The sequence below is a fragment of the Tetrahymena thermophila genome (assembly GCF_000189635.1).
Source record: "Tetrahymena thermophila SB210 genomic scaffold scf_8254594, whole genome shotgun sequence".
Lineage (NCBI taxonomy): Eukaryota > Ciliophora > Oligohymenophorea > Hymenostomatida > Tetrahymenidae > Tetrahymena > Tetrahymena thermophila.
Window position 1 is genome coordinate 311,599 of NW_002476365.1, and position 15,718 is coordinate 327,316.

Below are 15,718 nucleotides of genomic sequence, written 5' to 3' on the forward strand. Positions count from 1 at the left end.
AGAATCTTTATATAGAATTAAATTTAGATATACATTTTGCTTAAAATCAAAATAGAAAGCATATTGTTAAGATTTAAGATAGTTTATGAATACATAATTAATTAGCTTTTCATTTTGAAATTATTCATTTACTAAAATAATTCCTTTTTATCAAATCAAAAAACAATTCATCTTACCAAAATCAGTTTGTAAGCTTAAGTGATTAAAAATAAAAAGATATTTAATATCAAATTTATTAAATGAAAGGTGTAACACTTTTTTAACTAACACACAAATCAATAAGATTTATCAGCAAATTTACATTTCTTTCAAGTAAGATTCTTAAATTACTCCATAAAATTTAAAATCACTATTAAAAATTTTTAAATTTATTAATTTCTATTGCATAAGAAAAATTTTACTCAAATTCTGAATACTTTCTAATCCCATATACAAAATCTTAATCTTGGTTATAGTGATTTATTTGATCTCAATTCGAAATCGAAATATTCTTATATTAAGTGCTTGAACAAATGCTATTTTAATAGGAATTAAAATCTTAACTTTATTTGGAATATTATTATGTAATTCACCAAGCTTTACAAAGATTTTCTTTTGTAATATTAAGTCTTAATAAAAGCATTTAATTTTTTGAAATTTATAAGCTCTTTTTTTAAAATAATTTTAAATTTCATTCATACTTCAATTAAAATTTTAAATAATGTTAACCATTAGTTATTTAATTATGAAATCTATTGATTGATTTATTTTAAAAATGTGAGCAAAATAGAGAATAAAACAAATAAAAAAAACAAAATAATATTTTATTCAAAAAATGAAAAGATTTTATTTTGCTAGGATAAATTATTTAAGTTCTTTATTATTATTATTTAATCTTAATTTTTTACCAAATAGAAACTTGAAAGTATATCAGAGTATCAGAAATCAAACACAAAATAGAATAAATAAAAATTTATAGATTGCTTTTAGATGAATGCTTATTCAATATGTTTAAATGATTCTTGCAAAAATAATTTAATATTATAAAAGGATAACTAAACAATTTAGAATTGTATTGATAGTTCTCATAGGCTTATAAAATCTTAAGATCTTATAGAAAATGCATAATGTTCCATCAAAGTCTTTTCATAAGCTCTAGATTTGTTGAAGGAATCCTACATTTTTAATGAATAACCAGGATTGTCAAACATAAACGTGTAAAATATTTCAGCTAAAATCAAGTAGGAGTTGGAGTAATCAATTAAATATGTAAATGAAATTAATTGCTTAAAATATTTGAGCATTCTTTCAATGCATCAAGGTTGTCCTTTTTTTGTAATTATAAAAATAGTCTCATGAATCAATAAATTGTATTCAAAATGGATTTATTAGCTAGTAGTTTTTGAAGTAGCTACTTTACATTGATATGGAAGGAAATATAACAAACATATAATTCGAAAGAATTAAAGCCCTAACTTCTCTTCTTTAGCAAATAAATTCAAGAAAATGTAGCATAAATTAATTTAATTGCTAAGATCTTATCTAAGAAGTAGATTAGAAACATATCTAAATATTATCTATGTATATTAAATTTAAGGATTAATAGTTAATTAAAGTATTAAATAATAAAAAGAGATATTTAGGTGCCTATTATAAGTTTTATAAATAGAATTACAGTATATGCTTTACTACCATCTATTTAAACCCTTTATCTCTCTATAATGTAAGAAAACATCTTTTTTATTCATTCCATTTTTTAAAATGATTTTTTTTATTTTAGGCACTAATAATTAACTGAATAAGAAAACAATACTCTCTGCCATTTTATAGCAATATAGACTTCTCTAAAAAGGCTTCGTTTACAAATTATGATAGGTCTATAGTATTATAATCATTTAAAAAATATAATTTAGTCTTTAGTTATAAATAGGAGCATTAAATATTTAACTCTAGATTAGAGGTATTTTTTATTTAATTAGGTATTAAACTAATCATAAAAATAAAATTAATTTAAAGTTGTGGGGTCTTGCCTCTATAAATATTTGTCCATCTTGCACACCTCATAAAATACAACTAAAATATTAAGGAATTAAAATTGTTGTTTGATTTCACTAAATTCTAGGTACCACATACAGATTTACAAAGCTTAATAGCAATATTTTTAGAACTAGAGAAGTCGAAATCAATAAATTATTTTTATGGCTACTTCAATAGGTAAATTAAACTTAATTTTTTATTATTTATAGTTATTTCCATTTGTTTTAAAATAGCTTAAAGCCTTATAGTACTACCCATCTAGGTGATCAAATTGTATAACTCTTAGCTAAAAATAAAGTAATTTAGGAATTCTGCTTAGAAACAACGTAATTAGAATAATTTTTTGAAAGAAAATTTAAAAGTAATTCTTAAAAATAGCTCTATTAAATACAACTTGAACAAAATATCTTAAGGTCTTAGGCTCAACGAAGGACTTTAATATTTCAATTTAACAAGCAATGATGATTATGAAATGTAAATAAATATAAACTCAAATATAAATATATTAAGCTCTATAAATACATATATTTTATACTAATAGAGATGATGTGGTAACGCTTTGTAAGGCAGCTGAAGATAGAATGCTAAATTCTACTTTGAGATATTTCAATTCTTACAGGTATTTTTTTATTTAATCTTATTTTAGTAATTTTTAATTAAAATAAAGCTATGTCATACCTTATGAATACAAATCTAAATTTAAAATTTTAACTGAATATTAAAATTTTAGATACTAGGCACTATTTTACATATTAGCTTATAAAAAGCATTTTGCTCCCTATATAATTTATAATCCTTACATATAGTACATTGACCTCTTTGTAAATTGAAATTTTTGTTTAAAATTTGTAATTTAGTAAATATAATAAAATTTTTGTTAGCTTTAAAAGTAAGTAGGATACTAATAGAATTAATTTTTAATAAATCAAATTAGGATATTACAGCTCATAATTATAATTATAATAATAATTTAAAATTTTGTTTTTCTTATCTATTTATTTATTTCTATGTTTTTTTCTATTTTTAAATATTCGCTTGCCAATATAAATAAACACTACAAATTCAAAAATTTTCAAATTAAATTTATTTTCTAAAATGTTAAGTTGCTTTCAATTATGTATAATGTAAACTCTCTATAATAAGACCACCACCCATAATATCTAGAATTTCTAAAAAAATGGTCTTATTTAAAATATCACAAATTATGATATCATGGTTCATGATATTTCAAATGCAGGAACAGCTATATATAAAACTAATTATTATGATTTATTAATGTATGCTTTTATTAAATAAAGTTTATTTTAGTTTAAAAAAATATATTTTTGAATGATTTCAAATAAAAATTTGATAAAATATATACAAAATTAATTAATTGAATTTATTTTTCAATTTAAAAACAAAATTATTTTAAATAATCTTATGTTATGTTGAATTAAATATTTCATATTTTAATATTAAATAAAATATTAGCATGTTAATTTTATGCTGTTTTAATTATAGATATAAGTTTTACAAAGAATATATTATATATATGATTGAAACAGATAAAAAATAGATACTTTAAAAACACGTCAAAAATAATAAGAATCAAATAAAAATAACCATATATCAATAAAAATTATATTTAACTATTTATTATTTACCAACCAAATTATTATTATCGCTTGGAAATCAATATTTTGTTTTTATATATTTATATAAATTTTGCTAATTTTCAAAATTAATTGATAAAATTCTTATTATATTTAAGTATTATTTATTATTTTACAGACATATGGAGGACACACCTAAATGGTTAGATGTAGCATTTTTCAAAATTTTATGTTTTGATTGTTTCTATTTATCATCTTATCTTATTTTTTCAAAAGAAAGGCATTGCTATAATGGAGAAGCAAAGCGCTTCAAGGACTCAAGATGAACTTTAATTTTTAAGTGATTAACTAGGAGACTTATAGTTTTTCTAAGAATATGTATAAGATGATATGGTAGACTTGTTAAAGAGATGTGTTAGATATGTTAAATACAAATTTTGTAAAAAGGGTGAAGTTATATTTCATATAGGTAGTTAGTTTATATTTGATTTTGTTATTTTTTTACATATTATTTATTTTATTTGTTTAAAAGATTCTGAAGCAGATAAATTTTATATTATAATCAGTGGATTAGTAGGTGTATTTACTAGACCATCAGATGGTAATTAAAATAGAAAAAGGAAGAAGAAACATTTTGAGCATATTATTAAAAGAAAAAAAGATTCGTTGAACACTGATTTAAACATTAATTAATCGATGGCATCATCTATAAATCGTATGTCATAAATTGAACTTCAAAACATCTCAGCAGAAAAAATTGATGATTCTAGATTAAGATTAAGCATAGCTTCTTTATGTGAAGATAATATTGATGATAAACGTGCAAGTATGAAATGTATTTCATAATATTCATCAATGAAAAGTATCAAAAATTTATAATAACTAAAAAGATCTGTGTCACCTACATATAAAAAAAATAATGAAAAATTTATAAGAATTTAGGATAAATCTTCTTAAAAAAGTATTGCTTCTTAAATTGTTAAGCAAAATAAATCGAACGCTTAAAATGTAGCAGCAAAGGCATAAAGATCTTTAACAATAGATGCATAGGAAAAAAAATAAAGGTCAATGAATATTTAGCAATAAGAATAAGGATTCTTTCTTACTCAAGATCAAGATTAAAAAAACATTATATAGAATATATCTTAGTAAGAACTCTAAACTAAAAATGAAGCTATTTAGATGAATAAAAATGTCAAGAACAATTTAGGATTAGGTAAAGAGTAAGATATAACTGATAAAAAGCATATTTATTATTTTGGAGAACAGCTTACAAAAGTAGAAATATTTATAATTAATTAATAACGTTAACTATTAGACTTATCTTTAAAATTATAGGCAAAAAATATGGAATCAGGAACTGCTTTTGGAGAATTAGCACTTGTTTATAATAAAGAAAGAGCAGCAACAATAATTTGCTTGCAAGACACTCATTTAGCTTATATAGAAAAGGAGCATTTTATTTAAATATTTAGTTAAAAGGAGGAAAGAAGAATATAGTAATAGGCAGAGTACATAGGAAAACTGCCACTGTTTTCAAATTTCTCTTTCTAATTTTTGAGAGATCTATATTACAATACTATTTCATACAAATGCAAGAAAGGAGAAACTATATTTTAAGAAGGGTCTTCCCCTGACAATGTATATATAGTAAAGAAAGGAGAATTCGGGGTAACATTTTTATATAGTTATCAAAAATTTATTTCAATTTAATGAAAATAGATTTTTAAACAGTTTCAAGTTTTAAACTAAGCTCCAGATAGCATTCAGATTGGTAAAAATGAACAATTAGAGGTCAAATCTGTCAATCCATTATTTCACAAGAAAATGTTAAAGAAAAAATAAATCAAGGTAAACTTAGTTCATTTGTAATTTTCAACAAATATTATTTTTAAATTATTTTATTTATTTATGCTAATAAAAATCTAATTGAAAATATATCAATCAATTGTATTTTAATTTAAATAAAATTTTAAATCTTATCAAGTAAGTATCTGTAAAATATTTTTATTTTTTCAGTTTAGAAAATGAAATGAAGATTAATTTATTATTTTATTGAATTTGATCGTTAAATAAATACACCAGTTAAAGTATCAAATTTAAGAATAATATTTTTTATTATTGAAACTAAAAAAATTGTTTAAATTTAATCATGTCAAATTATTTTTCAGCATAATTAAAATAAATATAAAAATAAAAAATAATTATTTTTAATTTTATTTATCATTGAATTTTATTTCTAAATACTAAAAGTTAAATATTAATTTTAAGAATATTATTTTTATTGAAAATAAGAAAAATTAGTTAAATTTTATCACGATTACAAAATTTTTTTCAGTTAAAAAATGAAATAAATAAATAATAATTATTTGTAATTTTATTGAATTTTAGATGATCGAATTTTTATCTTAAAATAGAATTAAAATGAATATTTTGAATTTTTAATTATTTTAATCAATAATTTATTTAAATTAACATATGTTTTTTATTGAAGATAATGAGTTTAGGAGAATATGAAGTTATTGGGGATAGTGATTTAGTTTAATCGAGAAATCGCGAATATTCATTGAAGTGTACTTCTTTAGAAGGAGAGCTGCTGGTTATTAAAAGAGAGTATTTTGAAGATAAAATTTTTAAATATTAAGACACTTTCAATGAGATACTTAAGAGATGCAACAACCAAAATATTCTTTTAAGTTAAAGGATAGAAAATATTTAAAATTAGATAGATTTGTTTTCTAATTAGAATACAAATAAAACCTTTGATAAAAAAGAAAGAAGTTTTACAAATCTAATAACTGATAAATAAGGAATAGACAGAAAACTTCCTGATTCTCCCACACAAGAGAAAAAAAGATAATTTGAATACCACAAAAAAATCCTTATCCACTCTAATATTTAAAATTGCACAGATGATATTATTTTACCAAAAATACATAAAAATATCTCACCTCACCCTTAAGAAAATTCATAAATTTATCCCAAAAGTACGGCTAACAAAAGTTGTTGCTATTCATCTGACCAGAAATATTTTTTGTAATCTAGTGCAAGAAGTCACTACGAAAATACACTCATTTCAGAATTTGACAATTAATATAATTAAGATACAAAAAATGTATTAGGGAATAGCAGCTTAAATAAAGATTATACTTACAGAGTTTAAAAGAAATAAATAATAAAAGATGGTATTAATAGGCAGGAAATCATAAATTAGTAGGTAATACTTAACCATTAATTTAATTTTTAAATACTTTTTATTACGAATCACTTAAGATTACATTTAATTTCAGTAGTTAAAAGTATGTAACTTACTTAATTAAATAGGGAAATGATCGTTCTATAAAAAGTACAAATAAAAAAGAGAACTAAGTCTAGGAGATTAATAAGTATTATGAACCCTTAGAATATTAGTTTATGAACCAATAAAAGAGTAGAGATATTAGACTAATTAAAAATAAAAGGAGCTTACAGTTATCATTAGAGTAGGAACAACATAATTTGACTACTGATATATAGAGAATGAGCTTTACTCCCAACAGTACAAAAACACTTGATAATTCAATAGGAAATTATCTAAGAGAGAAACAAAATCTTTCTTAGTTTGAAAATTAGCTAAATTAAAGTATATTTATTGATGGATAAAATCAATCAGATTAGAGGAAACTGTTTGATAGAGAAAATACAAAATCTGTTTAGGGTAAATAAGTAGCACCCCATTTCAGGTCAATATCTTAATAGGATGTATCGACTTAATAGTATGAGACATATGATATGAATTCCCAGAATTTTTACTACAATAAAAATAAGCAAGTAACAAAAGTCTAAAATATTTCTAAAAAAACGATTTAGGAGACAATTTAAGAAGGAGCAGAAAAAAATTAGCAAAAATAAGGATAAGTACCACCATTGAACTTGTAGGAATAATCGAATAGATTAAAGAGGTTTAGCCCAAATTTAAAGAATAGTAAGAATTTAAAAATAGGGAACCACACAGAAAGAATATCCAGCAAGAAGGAAGAACAAGAGAAAGTATTCATGGACTCTACATATGGGTATTTTCTGAAAAAAGAGTAAGCTGCTTAAGAAGTTTTTACAGAAAGATATAATCAGAAACCTGTGCTAATAGAAATAAAGTAAACTGAGTATAATAAAATAGAGTAAAATAAAAAGAAAATTGAAAAATATCATCAGCAACCAATATCACAATAAGAGAAAATTCTACAAACTCTCATATTTTCTAACAAAAAGATAAAGAAACATTTATTTTCTAAGATTTTAGGAGATGAATATATGACCATATAGAATAATCTCCAGTCATAGCAGTCAGATCAAACAAAAAGGAACAATTAAAATAGACAAGATAAACAGACTTAGAGCTAAGCAACAAAATATATAGGAAGTGAATCCGCAAGTTAAAATGGTATTTTGACTTCCGATTTTGGTACACGAAGAAGCTAAGAGACTGTTTAGTGTAACTATTATAATTTAAACAATGGTTTTGACTAATTTCAAAAGGAGTAGCTGCTTACTAATAATAATTGCAAAAATGAAAATAATCCATCATAGAGCGATATCAAACCAGTAAAAATAACATCTGCGCAAGCTATTTAATTAAATAACTAGTAAGTATACTAATAAGCGTCTTTGAATATCAAAGATTTAAATCAATAGTAATAGTTAAATTAACAAATTTCAGATGATTAAATAAATAAATTAAATTAGAATAGATTACTTGAGGATATATCTTCAGGTGACTAAATTTGTAAATAGAACTAAAAAATAAAAGACTTACCTATTAATAATAATACTTCTATTAATGAAAGCAGAGAATGTGTTCCAACAAAAATTAAAAAATTAGGAGAAGTAGAAAAAAATGCAAGTCATAATTAGTAATCAGTGCTGAAAAATAATATTAATATTTTCCCTGAAATTCTAAATTTCAATCTAGAATCAGAAAGTAAATTTATTTTTGAGTAATATTAGTTTCTCGATTCTATCCGAGACTCTCAAAAATACAAAATAGGTTCTGCATCAGTTTAGAATAGATTCTTTAAAAAAACTAAAAAAAAAATGCAAGAAACTAGATAGAAAATAAACTAATTAAATTAATAAGATATTCATTGATTTCTAAGAAATTTGATGATTAATTAATTAAATAAATCTTTTTGATAAAAGAAACAAACTAGTAAAAGAAAATTACATATTTTTCAATCAAATAATCAATCATATTTATAATAAGATATTTTAAAATATATTAAGAGTTTATAAAAAGAAAGAATAAACACAATTCTCTTCTCAATTATTGTGAAAACGAGTAACAAACTGGTTATTAATAGTAATAGTTAATAAATTTAAACAAATAAATTTTTAGTATTTTGTTCTAAAGAATATAATAACTGTTTACTTTTATTTTATTTCAGAAGGTTATTGTAATTATTTTGAAAATAATAATTTGAATTTTTTGTTACTTTATTTTTCATTTGTTTTGTATCATTTTCATTTAATTCTTATCTATTATTTTAATTAATTACATTAATTATGTAATTTAAGCAAATAACAAAATCTTCTATTATTAGAATCAAAAATTTTTAATACAAAGTCTGCAAAAATCATAATGAGAAACCCTAATAAAAATATCCACTTAATAATATTCTCTGAAAAGGAATTTGCCTGCCTTAATTTTTAATTTGTATTTTTCGAAAATACTTATTTTTTAAGTAAGTATTAATTTTTGGTAGTCAATCATAAAAATATTAATAAATTATTTGATTATGTGAGTGAGTGATTGATTAAATTATGTTATTTACTTCATGAATAATACAAATCACTGTTCAGAATTAGAAACATCGAAATAATAAATATTAATTGGATTATTTACTCAAAAATTTAAATTATTTTGTAAAACAAAATCAATAAAATATGGGAAACAGCCAATCAGGTTACAAATGCAAACCCTACAAAACAATCTAAGAAATTACCTAAGAAATGAACTTTGCTCTTTCTTAAAGCTCAACAATAGTTAAGCAATTCTTGTAAGAAAGGGAAAATTTTAGAAAACAGTTTAACGAAAACATACTAGAGCCTCATTTCGAATGCACTCAGAAAGATTTAGTTTTGATAAATAATTATTATACAGATAATAACAAATCTTTTTTAATTAAAAAAATGGGAAAGATTATTTTAAAATAATATATTGACCTAATTGACAAAACAATCTTAGAATGCATTCAGATATTAGACTTAGCTTATAAAGTTATCGAAAAGATTTCTATTTCTAAAACTTTGATAAACAGTGACATATAAATTAAAATAGAAGTGTAAAATTAAACTGAAAACTTATCTTAAAATATTTCAAACCTTGAACTATTTTTATTTTAATATATTGACTATCAGCAAATAACCAGAAATCAATATAAAAATAGATAGTGTATTTAAGATAATCACAAAGAAGTATTAATCAGTTATCAATCATCAATAAATACTTTCCAAAGTTCATGAAGTCATTTAAATAAAAATTTATTAATTTAAAAAAAATGTGTAAACTGAACTGAAACACCTTGTGTGATAAATAAATAAATAAATTACAATAGAAAAATAATTAAAATTAGAATTTAATAAAACAACCTTACTACTTACTATTTATTTATATAAATTATAATTAAGTTAATTAATTATTTTAAAATATCTTTTTATTTTAGTAAATTCTTTATTTGTGTATTAATTATATTATATCAATCTATAATCATTTTAGACATTTATTTATAAACTTTGCTTTGTTCTTTCCTTTTTAATCTTTTACAGAATGATTTTTTTTAGATAAACTATAAATAAGGAATAGAAATTTGTGAAAATTAAACCAGTGGATGCATCGTTTTTACTTATTTTATTTTATAAAATTGAAATGAATGATATAAAGAGCATCAGTTAAGAAATTCTAATTTATTTGATTTAGCAAAGTATTGTTTTCATAATTTTTTAATTAATATAGTGTATTCATTACATTTGTTTTGAGTATTATTTCTTTTATACTTAAAGTTACTCAGATTTAAAATAAATTTTTACATGTAATAAATATCCTACGTTCTTAAGCTTACAATTGATTTGATATTACATCAAACTCTTGAATTTTTTAATTATTTATTCTTAAATTCAATTAAATATTTTCGTAAACATAGCAAATATTTTTAGTTCGATTGGGTGATAGAAAGAAAGCATGGTTAATCATAATTTTAATTATTCAAAAAATATTAAATTTTGATAGTAATAATCCATAGAAGTTTTAATAGTGTTCTGAACATAAATATAAGATCTAATTTTATTTTTCGTAAAATATTTTAACTAAAAATACTTTGATTTGGCTATGAATAATAATTCAAGAGATTTAAATGAAATTAGCAGTAGTATTACATATTAAAAGGTTAAGTAATATTGACTGTAAAAAATAAATAATGACTGGTTCTGATTGCATAAGTATATTTTTAAAATATCAATTAAGATTTAAATGTAAAAGCTATTAAGTAAAGAATTTTAATCCCAGTATTTATTTTTATTTTAAATTCCCAGTCTATTTCTGTTTTGGGTGTAAATAAATTTTGGATTAGGGGTGGTTTAGCATAGACTCAGCTTACATACAATTTGAGTAAAAAGTAATAATTTTTTAATTTCCAATTTATTTATTTGTGTAATTGCATTTTTAAATTATTAGAATCTTAATTATAGTAAGCTCTTTAGATAATTATCTCAAAAAAATATATATTTGTTTAAGTAATCTGACAATGAAATACCACAATACAAGATAACTTATTTATCTAATTTAAAGAAGAAATACATGTGAAAAACTAAAAACTATTGTGAAAAACATATTTATTGTAAAAAAAAAAAGAATACATTCCTTTAAATTGAATGTAATGTTTTGCTTATTATGCAGAATTATCAGTTGCAATAAGCATTTTGTTTTTATTACAATAAATGCTTTTGAATTTTATACTTTTAAAGATAATTTTTGATAAGTTAAATATTACTAATAGTCAACTTTTTAGGTATAATTAAAAATATGAAATAATCAAATATTTAATCAATCTTTTTTATATCTTTTAATTCCTTTAGATAATAAGGATACTTTAGGAAAGTAAACGCAGTTTCTTTTAATAATTAAATGAATATATTGATAGATCTTAATATCTATTAAAACTTAGTAAGCAAAAAAAGTTAAGGCGGATAAAGTGCTTTTAAATTTAATTTTTACTTTTTTAAAGATTGTAACAACCATGCAATCATTTCTGTATTTTTCAAAAAATGTAATAAAATATTTAGGAGTAATGCTTAATAAGAAATCGTTTTAAATATGACATAAATGACTTTGGTATTTAAAAAGATATCAATTATATAATTAATGGAACTTCTATTACCTGAATAATTAGTAAGTGCTATTAACATAATGTTACTGACTTAAAAGATAAAATAAGAAGATTCGTTTATTAGTCTTTGAATAATTACAGAAGGTATAATACTACTGATTGAAAAAAATAAATTAAAGATTTAATATTACAAACATTATAAATTATATTCAAGCCAGAATTAATAATATTTTGAATAAATTAAGTAGCTATTAATATGAATTCAGTATGGGTTTGTTTTATCAAATTAATAATCAAAATAAACTTAAATATCTAGCAAACGAGACCTTCAAAAAAGATATAATACAAATAAAAAATCTAAATTGAAATATTAATAAATAAATCAATCAATCAATCAATAAAAAACAAATTCCGAAATGGGATAATCCAATTCTAATGAGATTTTAAACAACCACTTTTCTCTTAACTAATAATCTTAATCATCTAATATAATCATGGATTCTGAGTCCTTGATAGAAGAGAGCAGAAAATTGGTGATTAAAATTAACGAAACCTTTGAAAAAATTTCCTCTTCAAGATAATAAGTATTCCATGCTTTGGGAATTTCTTAGGTTGGTTTCGGCAGGAAGTATAAATAACTGTGGTCAATAGATGACGATTTAAGCATTTTTAAATAATAATTGTAAAATTTAGATATTATCGTCCCCTTAGAAAATATATTATCCATAAACTAATATTGCTTTGAGCTTTCGATGATTAAAATTGGCATTGTTTCTCAACTTTGCTAAATAAATCGCTTAATGGATTAAATCTAAGCACACTTAAAATAAAATAAACCAGAAAAAAACAAAAAAATCTAATTAAAAAACTCCATTAAGGTTTTAAATTCAAATATCGTAAGGCTTGAAGAACTTTTATCGAATAGATTTGTTTGTTAACTTAACAATTAAGATTTCTTAAACTGTGTCCACTCAATCTAGTTCAAAAATTCTTTAAAAAAAATAGACGATAATATCAGTTTGAGAAACCAATCACCTTAAACAATCATTGATAACACAGACCTTTCTATTCTCTCAACTAATTAATCTTTTGATGACATTTTCTTGGAATAAATAATATGATTAATTTTTTAATCTATCTTTGAAATTCAAGCAAAAAAAACTAAAATTAAAGATTTCCTTAGAGTGTAAATTTTACAAGGAAATTCTTAAAATTGGTACTATCAAAAGATAAAATTGTAAATAAATGCTATTCAAGCATGAAATTAAAAGTCGCTAAAAATAATAACTTTTACTTAGTAAGTCAAAAACTTTAACTATTATATTAAAATAAATTAATTATAAATAAATACATGTAAATAATAATTACTACTTCATATAAAACACTTTCCTTACTCTGTTTATAATTATATAAATTGCTAAAAAAAATTACTAAATTCTTATTTAATACAAATTTTAAATTGAAAATATTAAATCTATTTTTATTACACTATTCAATAACTCACTTCTTATTTTACACTCATTTCATAATAAAATTAGAATTTTCCAACTCTCTCTTCAATTAAATAACGATCTATCTTAATTTCTTGAAAAGTCACTCTAAAGGATAATTTACTTGTGAATATCATCTATCTATTTACCTGGCTGATTTATTTCACCTTCTAGCCAAAATATCGCTTCATTAAAAAATTAAATAAGTAATTAAATATTCATATTTAATATAAAATTTCAATAAAGAAAAATAATTGATAAAATTTATAAAAAGATAAATAAAAAAATTATTTCATTTAAAAAAATTAGTCGATTAATGAATGGATAATTAAATTTATTGATATTAAAATTTTTATATTTAGAAAAATAAATTTATTCATAAGAAATTAAGTATACCGTGATTATCATTTTTTCCCTATTATTAGAGTATTCTGAATTTGTGTTATATTAAAAAAAAATCATTCAATTTATTATTTGCTAATCTATTAGTATCATTTTTTAGACTTAATATTTCAAAAAATCTTAAAATTTAACTCTATTGTTATTAATTGCTTTGAGAAACATTAAATCTCCATTTTTTTACAAAAATTAAAAAATATTTTACTAAATTAATAAAAATTAAAAAATATTGAGTCATTAATCAGCAGCCATAAAAAATAAAATGTAATTTTAATACTTAAAGTAATTTAAAACTGTTGAATTTTAAGCATATATTTTTTTTAAATGTTTAAAAATATTCCATGTTTAATTATGTCAGCAAAATAGTAATGAATTTTATTTTCCTAAATAAATTGTTTAATATTTTTATTAAAAAGAATTTAATTGATAACCAATAATTTTTAGTAATTGAAATATTAAATATTAATTTTATAATAATTTATAATAACTAAATTAATAAACATAGGCAAAGTATTGCTTATTCATATTTTATTTTTTTATTAAAGTATTTATTATCTGTAATTCATAATCAAAATAAGAGATGAAAAAATTAATTGCTTTAAGTTAATTTTTTTTCTAGATTTTTTTTTTTTTGGTAATTATTAACTGTGGATTTATTTTTCATAGAAATGAAAGGTGTAAATAATTCATGAAATTCAATTGAAAATAATGCAGAGTAAATTTTCTCAAAAATATTTGTGATGAAAGAAAGGTTATTAAAACTTAAAACAAACTATAAAAAGAATGAAATTCTTTTTTTAGAGCAGACAGACAGACAGACAAGAGAAAGGCTACATTTAGAAAAATAAAAATTAGTGAGATAATATCATTGAATATTTTAAAAACTAATTTATTTAAAAAAATTATAAAATCGCAAGTGATATAGAAAGTCAATTACGTATATATAACTCTAAGCATCAGAATAAAGTCTTTGCTTGTCTTTTATCTTTTTTAAGTTTTGAAAAGCTCTAAAAATTCAAAAATAACTTTTTTCAAATTTTGCTAAAAAAATCTAAATAAATCTAAAATAATTTTACACAAATGGGCAACAGCAACGCATCTAATAGCATGAATTCTGCTAGCAGTTGCTCTACTGTTATAATGTCAAATGGAACTCCAGAAAAAGACTAAAAGGCAACAAAATCTTCTCCAGAAGAACTGATTCAAAGTTCATACTAGATTATTGATTCTGGTAAAAGAATAATCAAAGAAATCAATGAAGGATAGTACGCTAGCTATAAAATGTTCTAGCAGTAAAATAGAATATCTAAACAGTACAGCATTGCAGAAGACTTTCGTTATTTTGTTGAATATTTAGAAAAAAGCATAATGCAAAATAATAAAAATATCATCTTTCTCTAACAATCGAAATAAAATTTATAATGCAAGGATGAATAGCTTCTTAACATTTATGAGGAGCTAACTTAGAAGCTAGCCTAAGCAGAGAACCTGATCAAATTTGGAAATTAAGTGCGCTCTCATTTAACACTATGTCAAACAGTACTTCTAAAAAGCTCTTAGCTGATTGAATATATAGAAATACTAGAATCAAGCTAAAAGAAATAAATTAAATAGAAGGGATTGAAAAAGTAGCTCGATTAAGCTCAATACAATCTGAACGATATCATCATGACACTGGAGCAATACTTGTTACAAAAAATATCATTTAACTCGATTTCTGATGTAGATGGGTATCTAATTAGATTGATTACAATTTAAACTTAGCTCATAAACTTAATGCAACAATTCTAAGTTGAAGAAAGCGAAGATATCTAAGAAATCCCCTACGAATTAGAGTGAATATTAGTAACCTTAATAATAT

At 21.5% G+C, this 15,718-nt stretch overlaps 6 protein-coding genes across 6 annotated transcripts; 4 read left to right on the plus strand and 2 right to left on the minus strand. All coding sequences in view use genetic code 6, as the record gives it.

Moving 5' to 3' along the window:
• Positions 1-865: 865 nt before the first annotated feature.
• On the plus strand, positions 866-3,074 carry TTHERM_00287980 (hypothetical protein). The gene is made up of 9 exons (XM_001018614.2): positions 866-1,248; positions 1,331-1,560; positions 1,613-1,702; positions 1,760-1,939; positions 1,996-2,193; positions 2,250-2,342; positions 2,395-2,490; positions 2,558-2,635; positions 2,684-3,074. Exons 1-9 carry the CDS (start codon positions 970-972, stop codon positions 2,844-2,846), a joined length of 1,407 nt encoding a protein of 468 aa, XP_001018614.2. The 5' UTR covers positions 866-969; the 3' UTR covers positions 2,847-3,074.
• An 828-nt stretch (positions 3,075-3,902) lies between these two features.
• TTHERM_00287990 (cyclic nucleotide-binding domain protein) lies at positions 3,903-8,735 on the plus strand (the record flags this gene model as incomplete). The annotated part of the gene is made up of 6 exons (XM_001018615.2): positions 3,903-4,080; positions 4,144-4,889; positions 4,950-5,282; positions 5,334-5,462; positions 6,106-6,828; positions 6,936-8,735. The coding sequence occupies 6 exons, from the start codon at positions 3,903-3,905 to the stop codon at positions 8,733-8,735; spliced, it is 3,909 nt and encodes a 1,302-aa protein (XP_001018615.2).
• Positions 8,736-9,530: 795 nt separating this feature from the next.
• TTHERM_00288000 (hypothetical protein) lies at positions 9,531-10,109 on the plus strand (the record flags this gene model as incomplete). The annotated part of the gene is made up of 1 exon (XM_001018616.1): positions 9,531-10,109. One exon carries the CDS (start codon positions 9,531-9,533, stop codon positions 10,107-10,109), a length of 579 nt encoding a protein of 192 aa, XP_001018616.1.
• A 2,176-nt stretch (positions 10,110-12,285) lies between these two features.
• Positions 12,286-13,089, plus strand: TTHERM_00289010 (hypothetical protein; the record flags this gene model as incomplete). Its single annotated transcript, XM_001018618.2, has 1 exon — positions 12,286-13,089. The coding sequence occupies exon 1, from the start codon at positions 12,385-12,387 to the stop codon at positions 13,087-13,089; it is 705 nt and encodes a 234-aa protein (XP_001018618.1). The 5' UTR covers positions 12,286-12,384.
• Positions 13,090-13,460: 371 nt separating this feature from the next.
• On the minus strand, positions 13,461-14,966 carry TTHERM_00289020 (hypothetical protein; the record flags this gene model as incomplete). The annotated part of the gene is made up of 3 exons (XM_001018619.2): positions 13,461-13,643; positions 14,795-14,842; positions 14,934-14,966. The coding sequence occupies 3 exons, from the start codon at positions 14,964-14,966 to the stop codon at positions 13,461-13,463; spliced, it is 264 nt and encodes an 87-aa protein (XP_001018619.2).
• A 100-nt stretch (positions 14,967-15,066) lies between these two features.
• TTHERM_000289038 (transmembrane protein, putative) lies at positions 15,067-15,378 on the minus strand (the record flags this gene model as incomplete). The annotated part of the gene is made up of 1 exon (XM_012798261.1): positions 15,067-15,378. One exon carries the CDS (start codon positions 15,376-15,378, stop codon positions 15,067-15,069), a length of 312 nt encoding a protein of 103 aa, XP_012653715.1.
• Between the last annotated feature and the right edge of the window lie 340 nt (positions 15,379-15,718).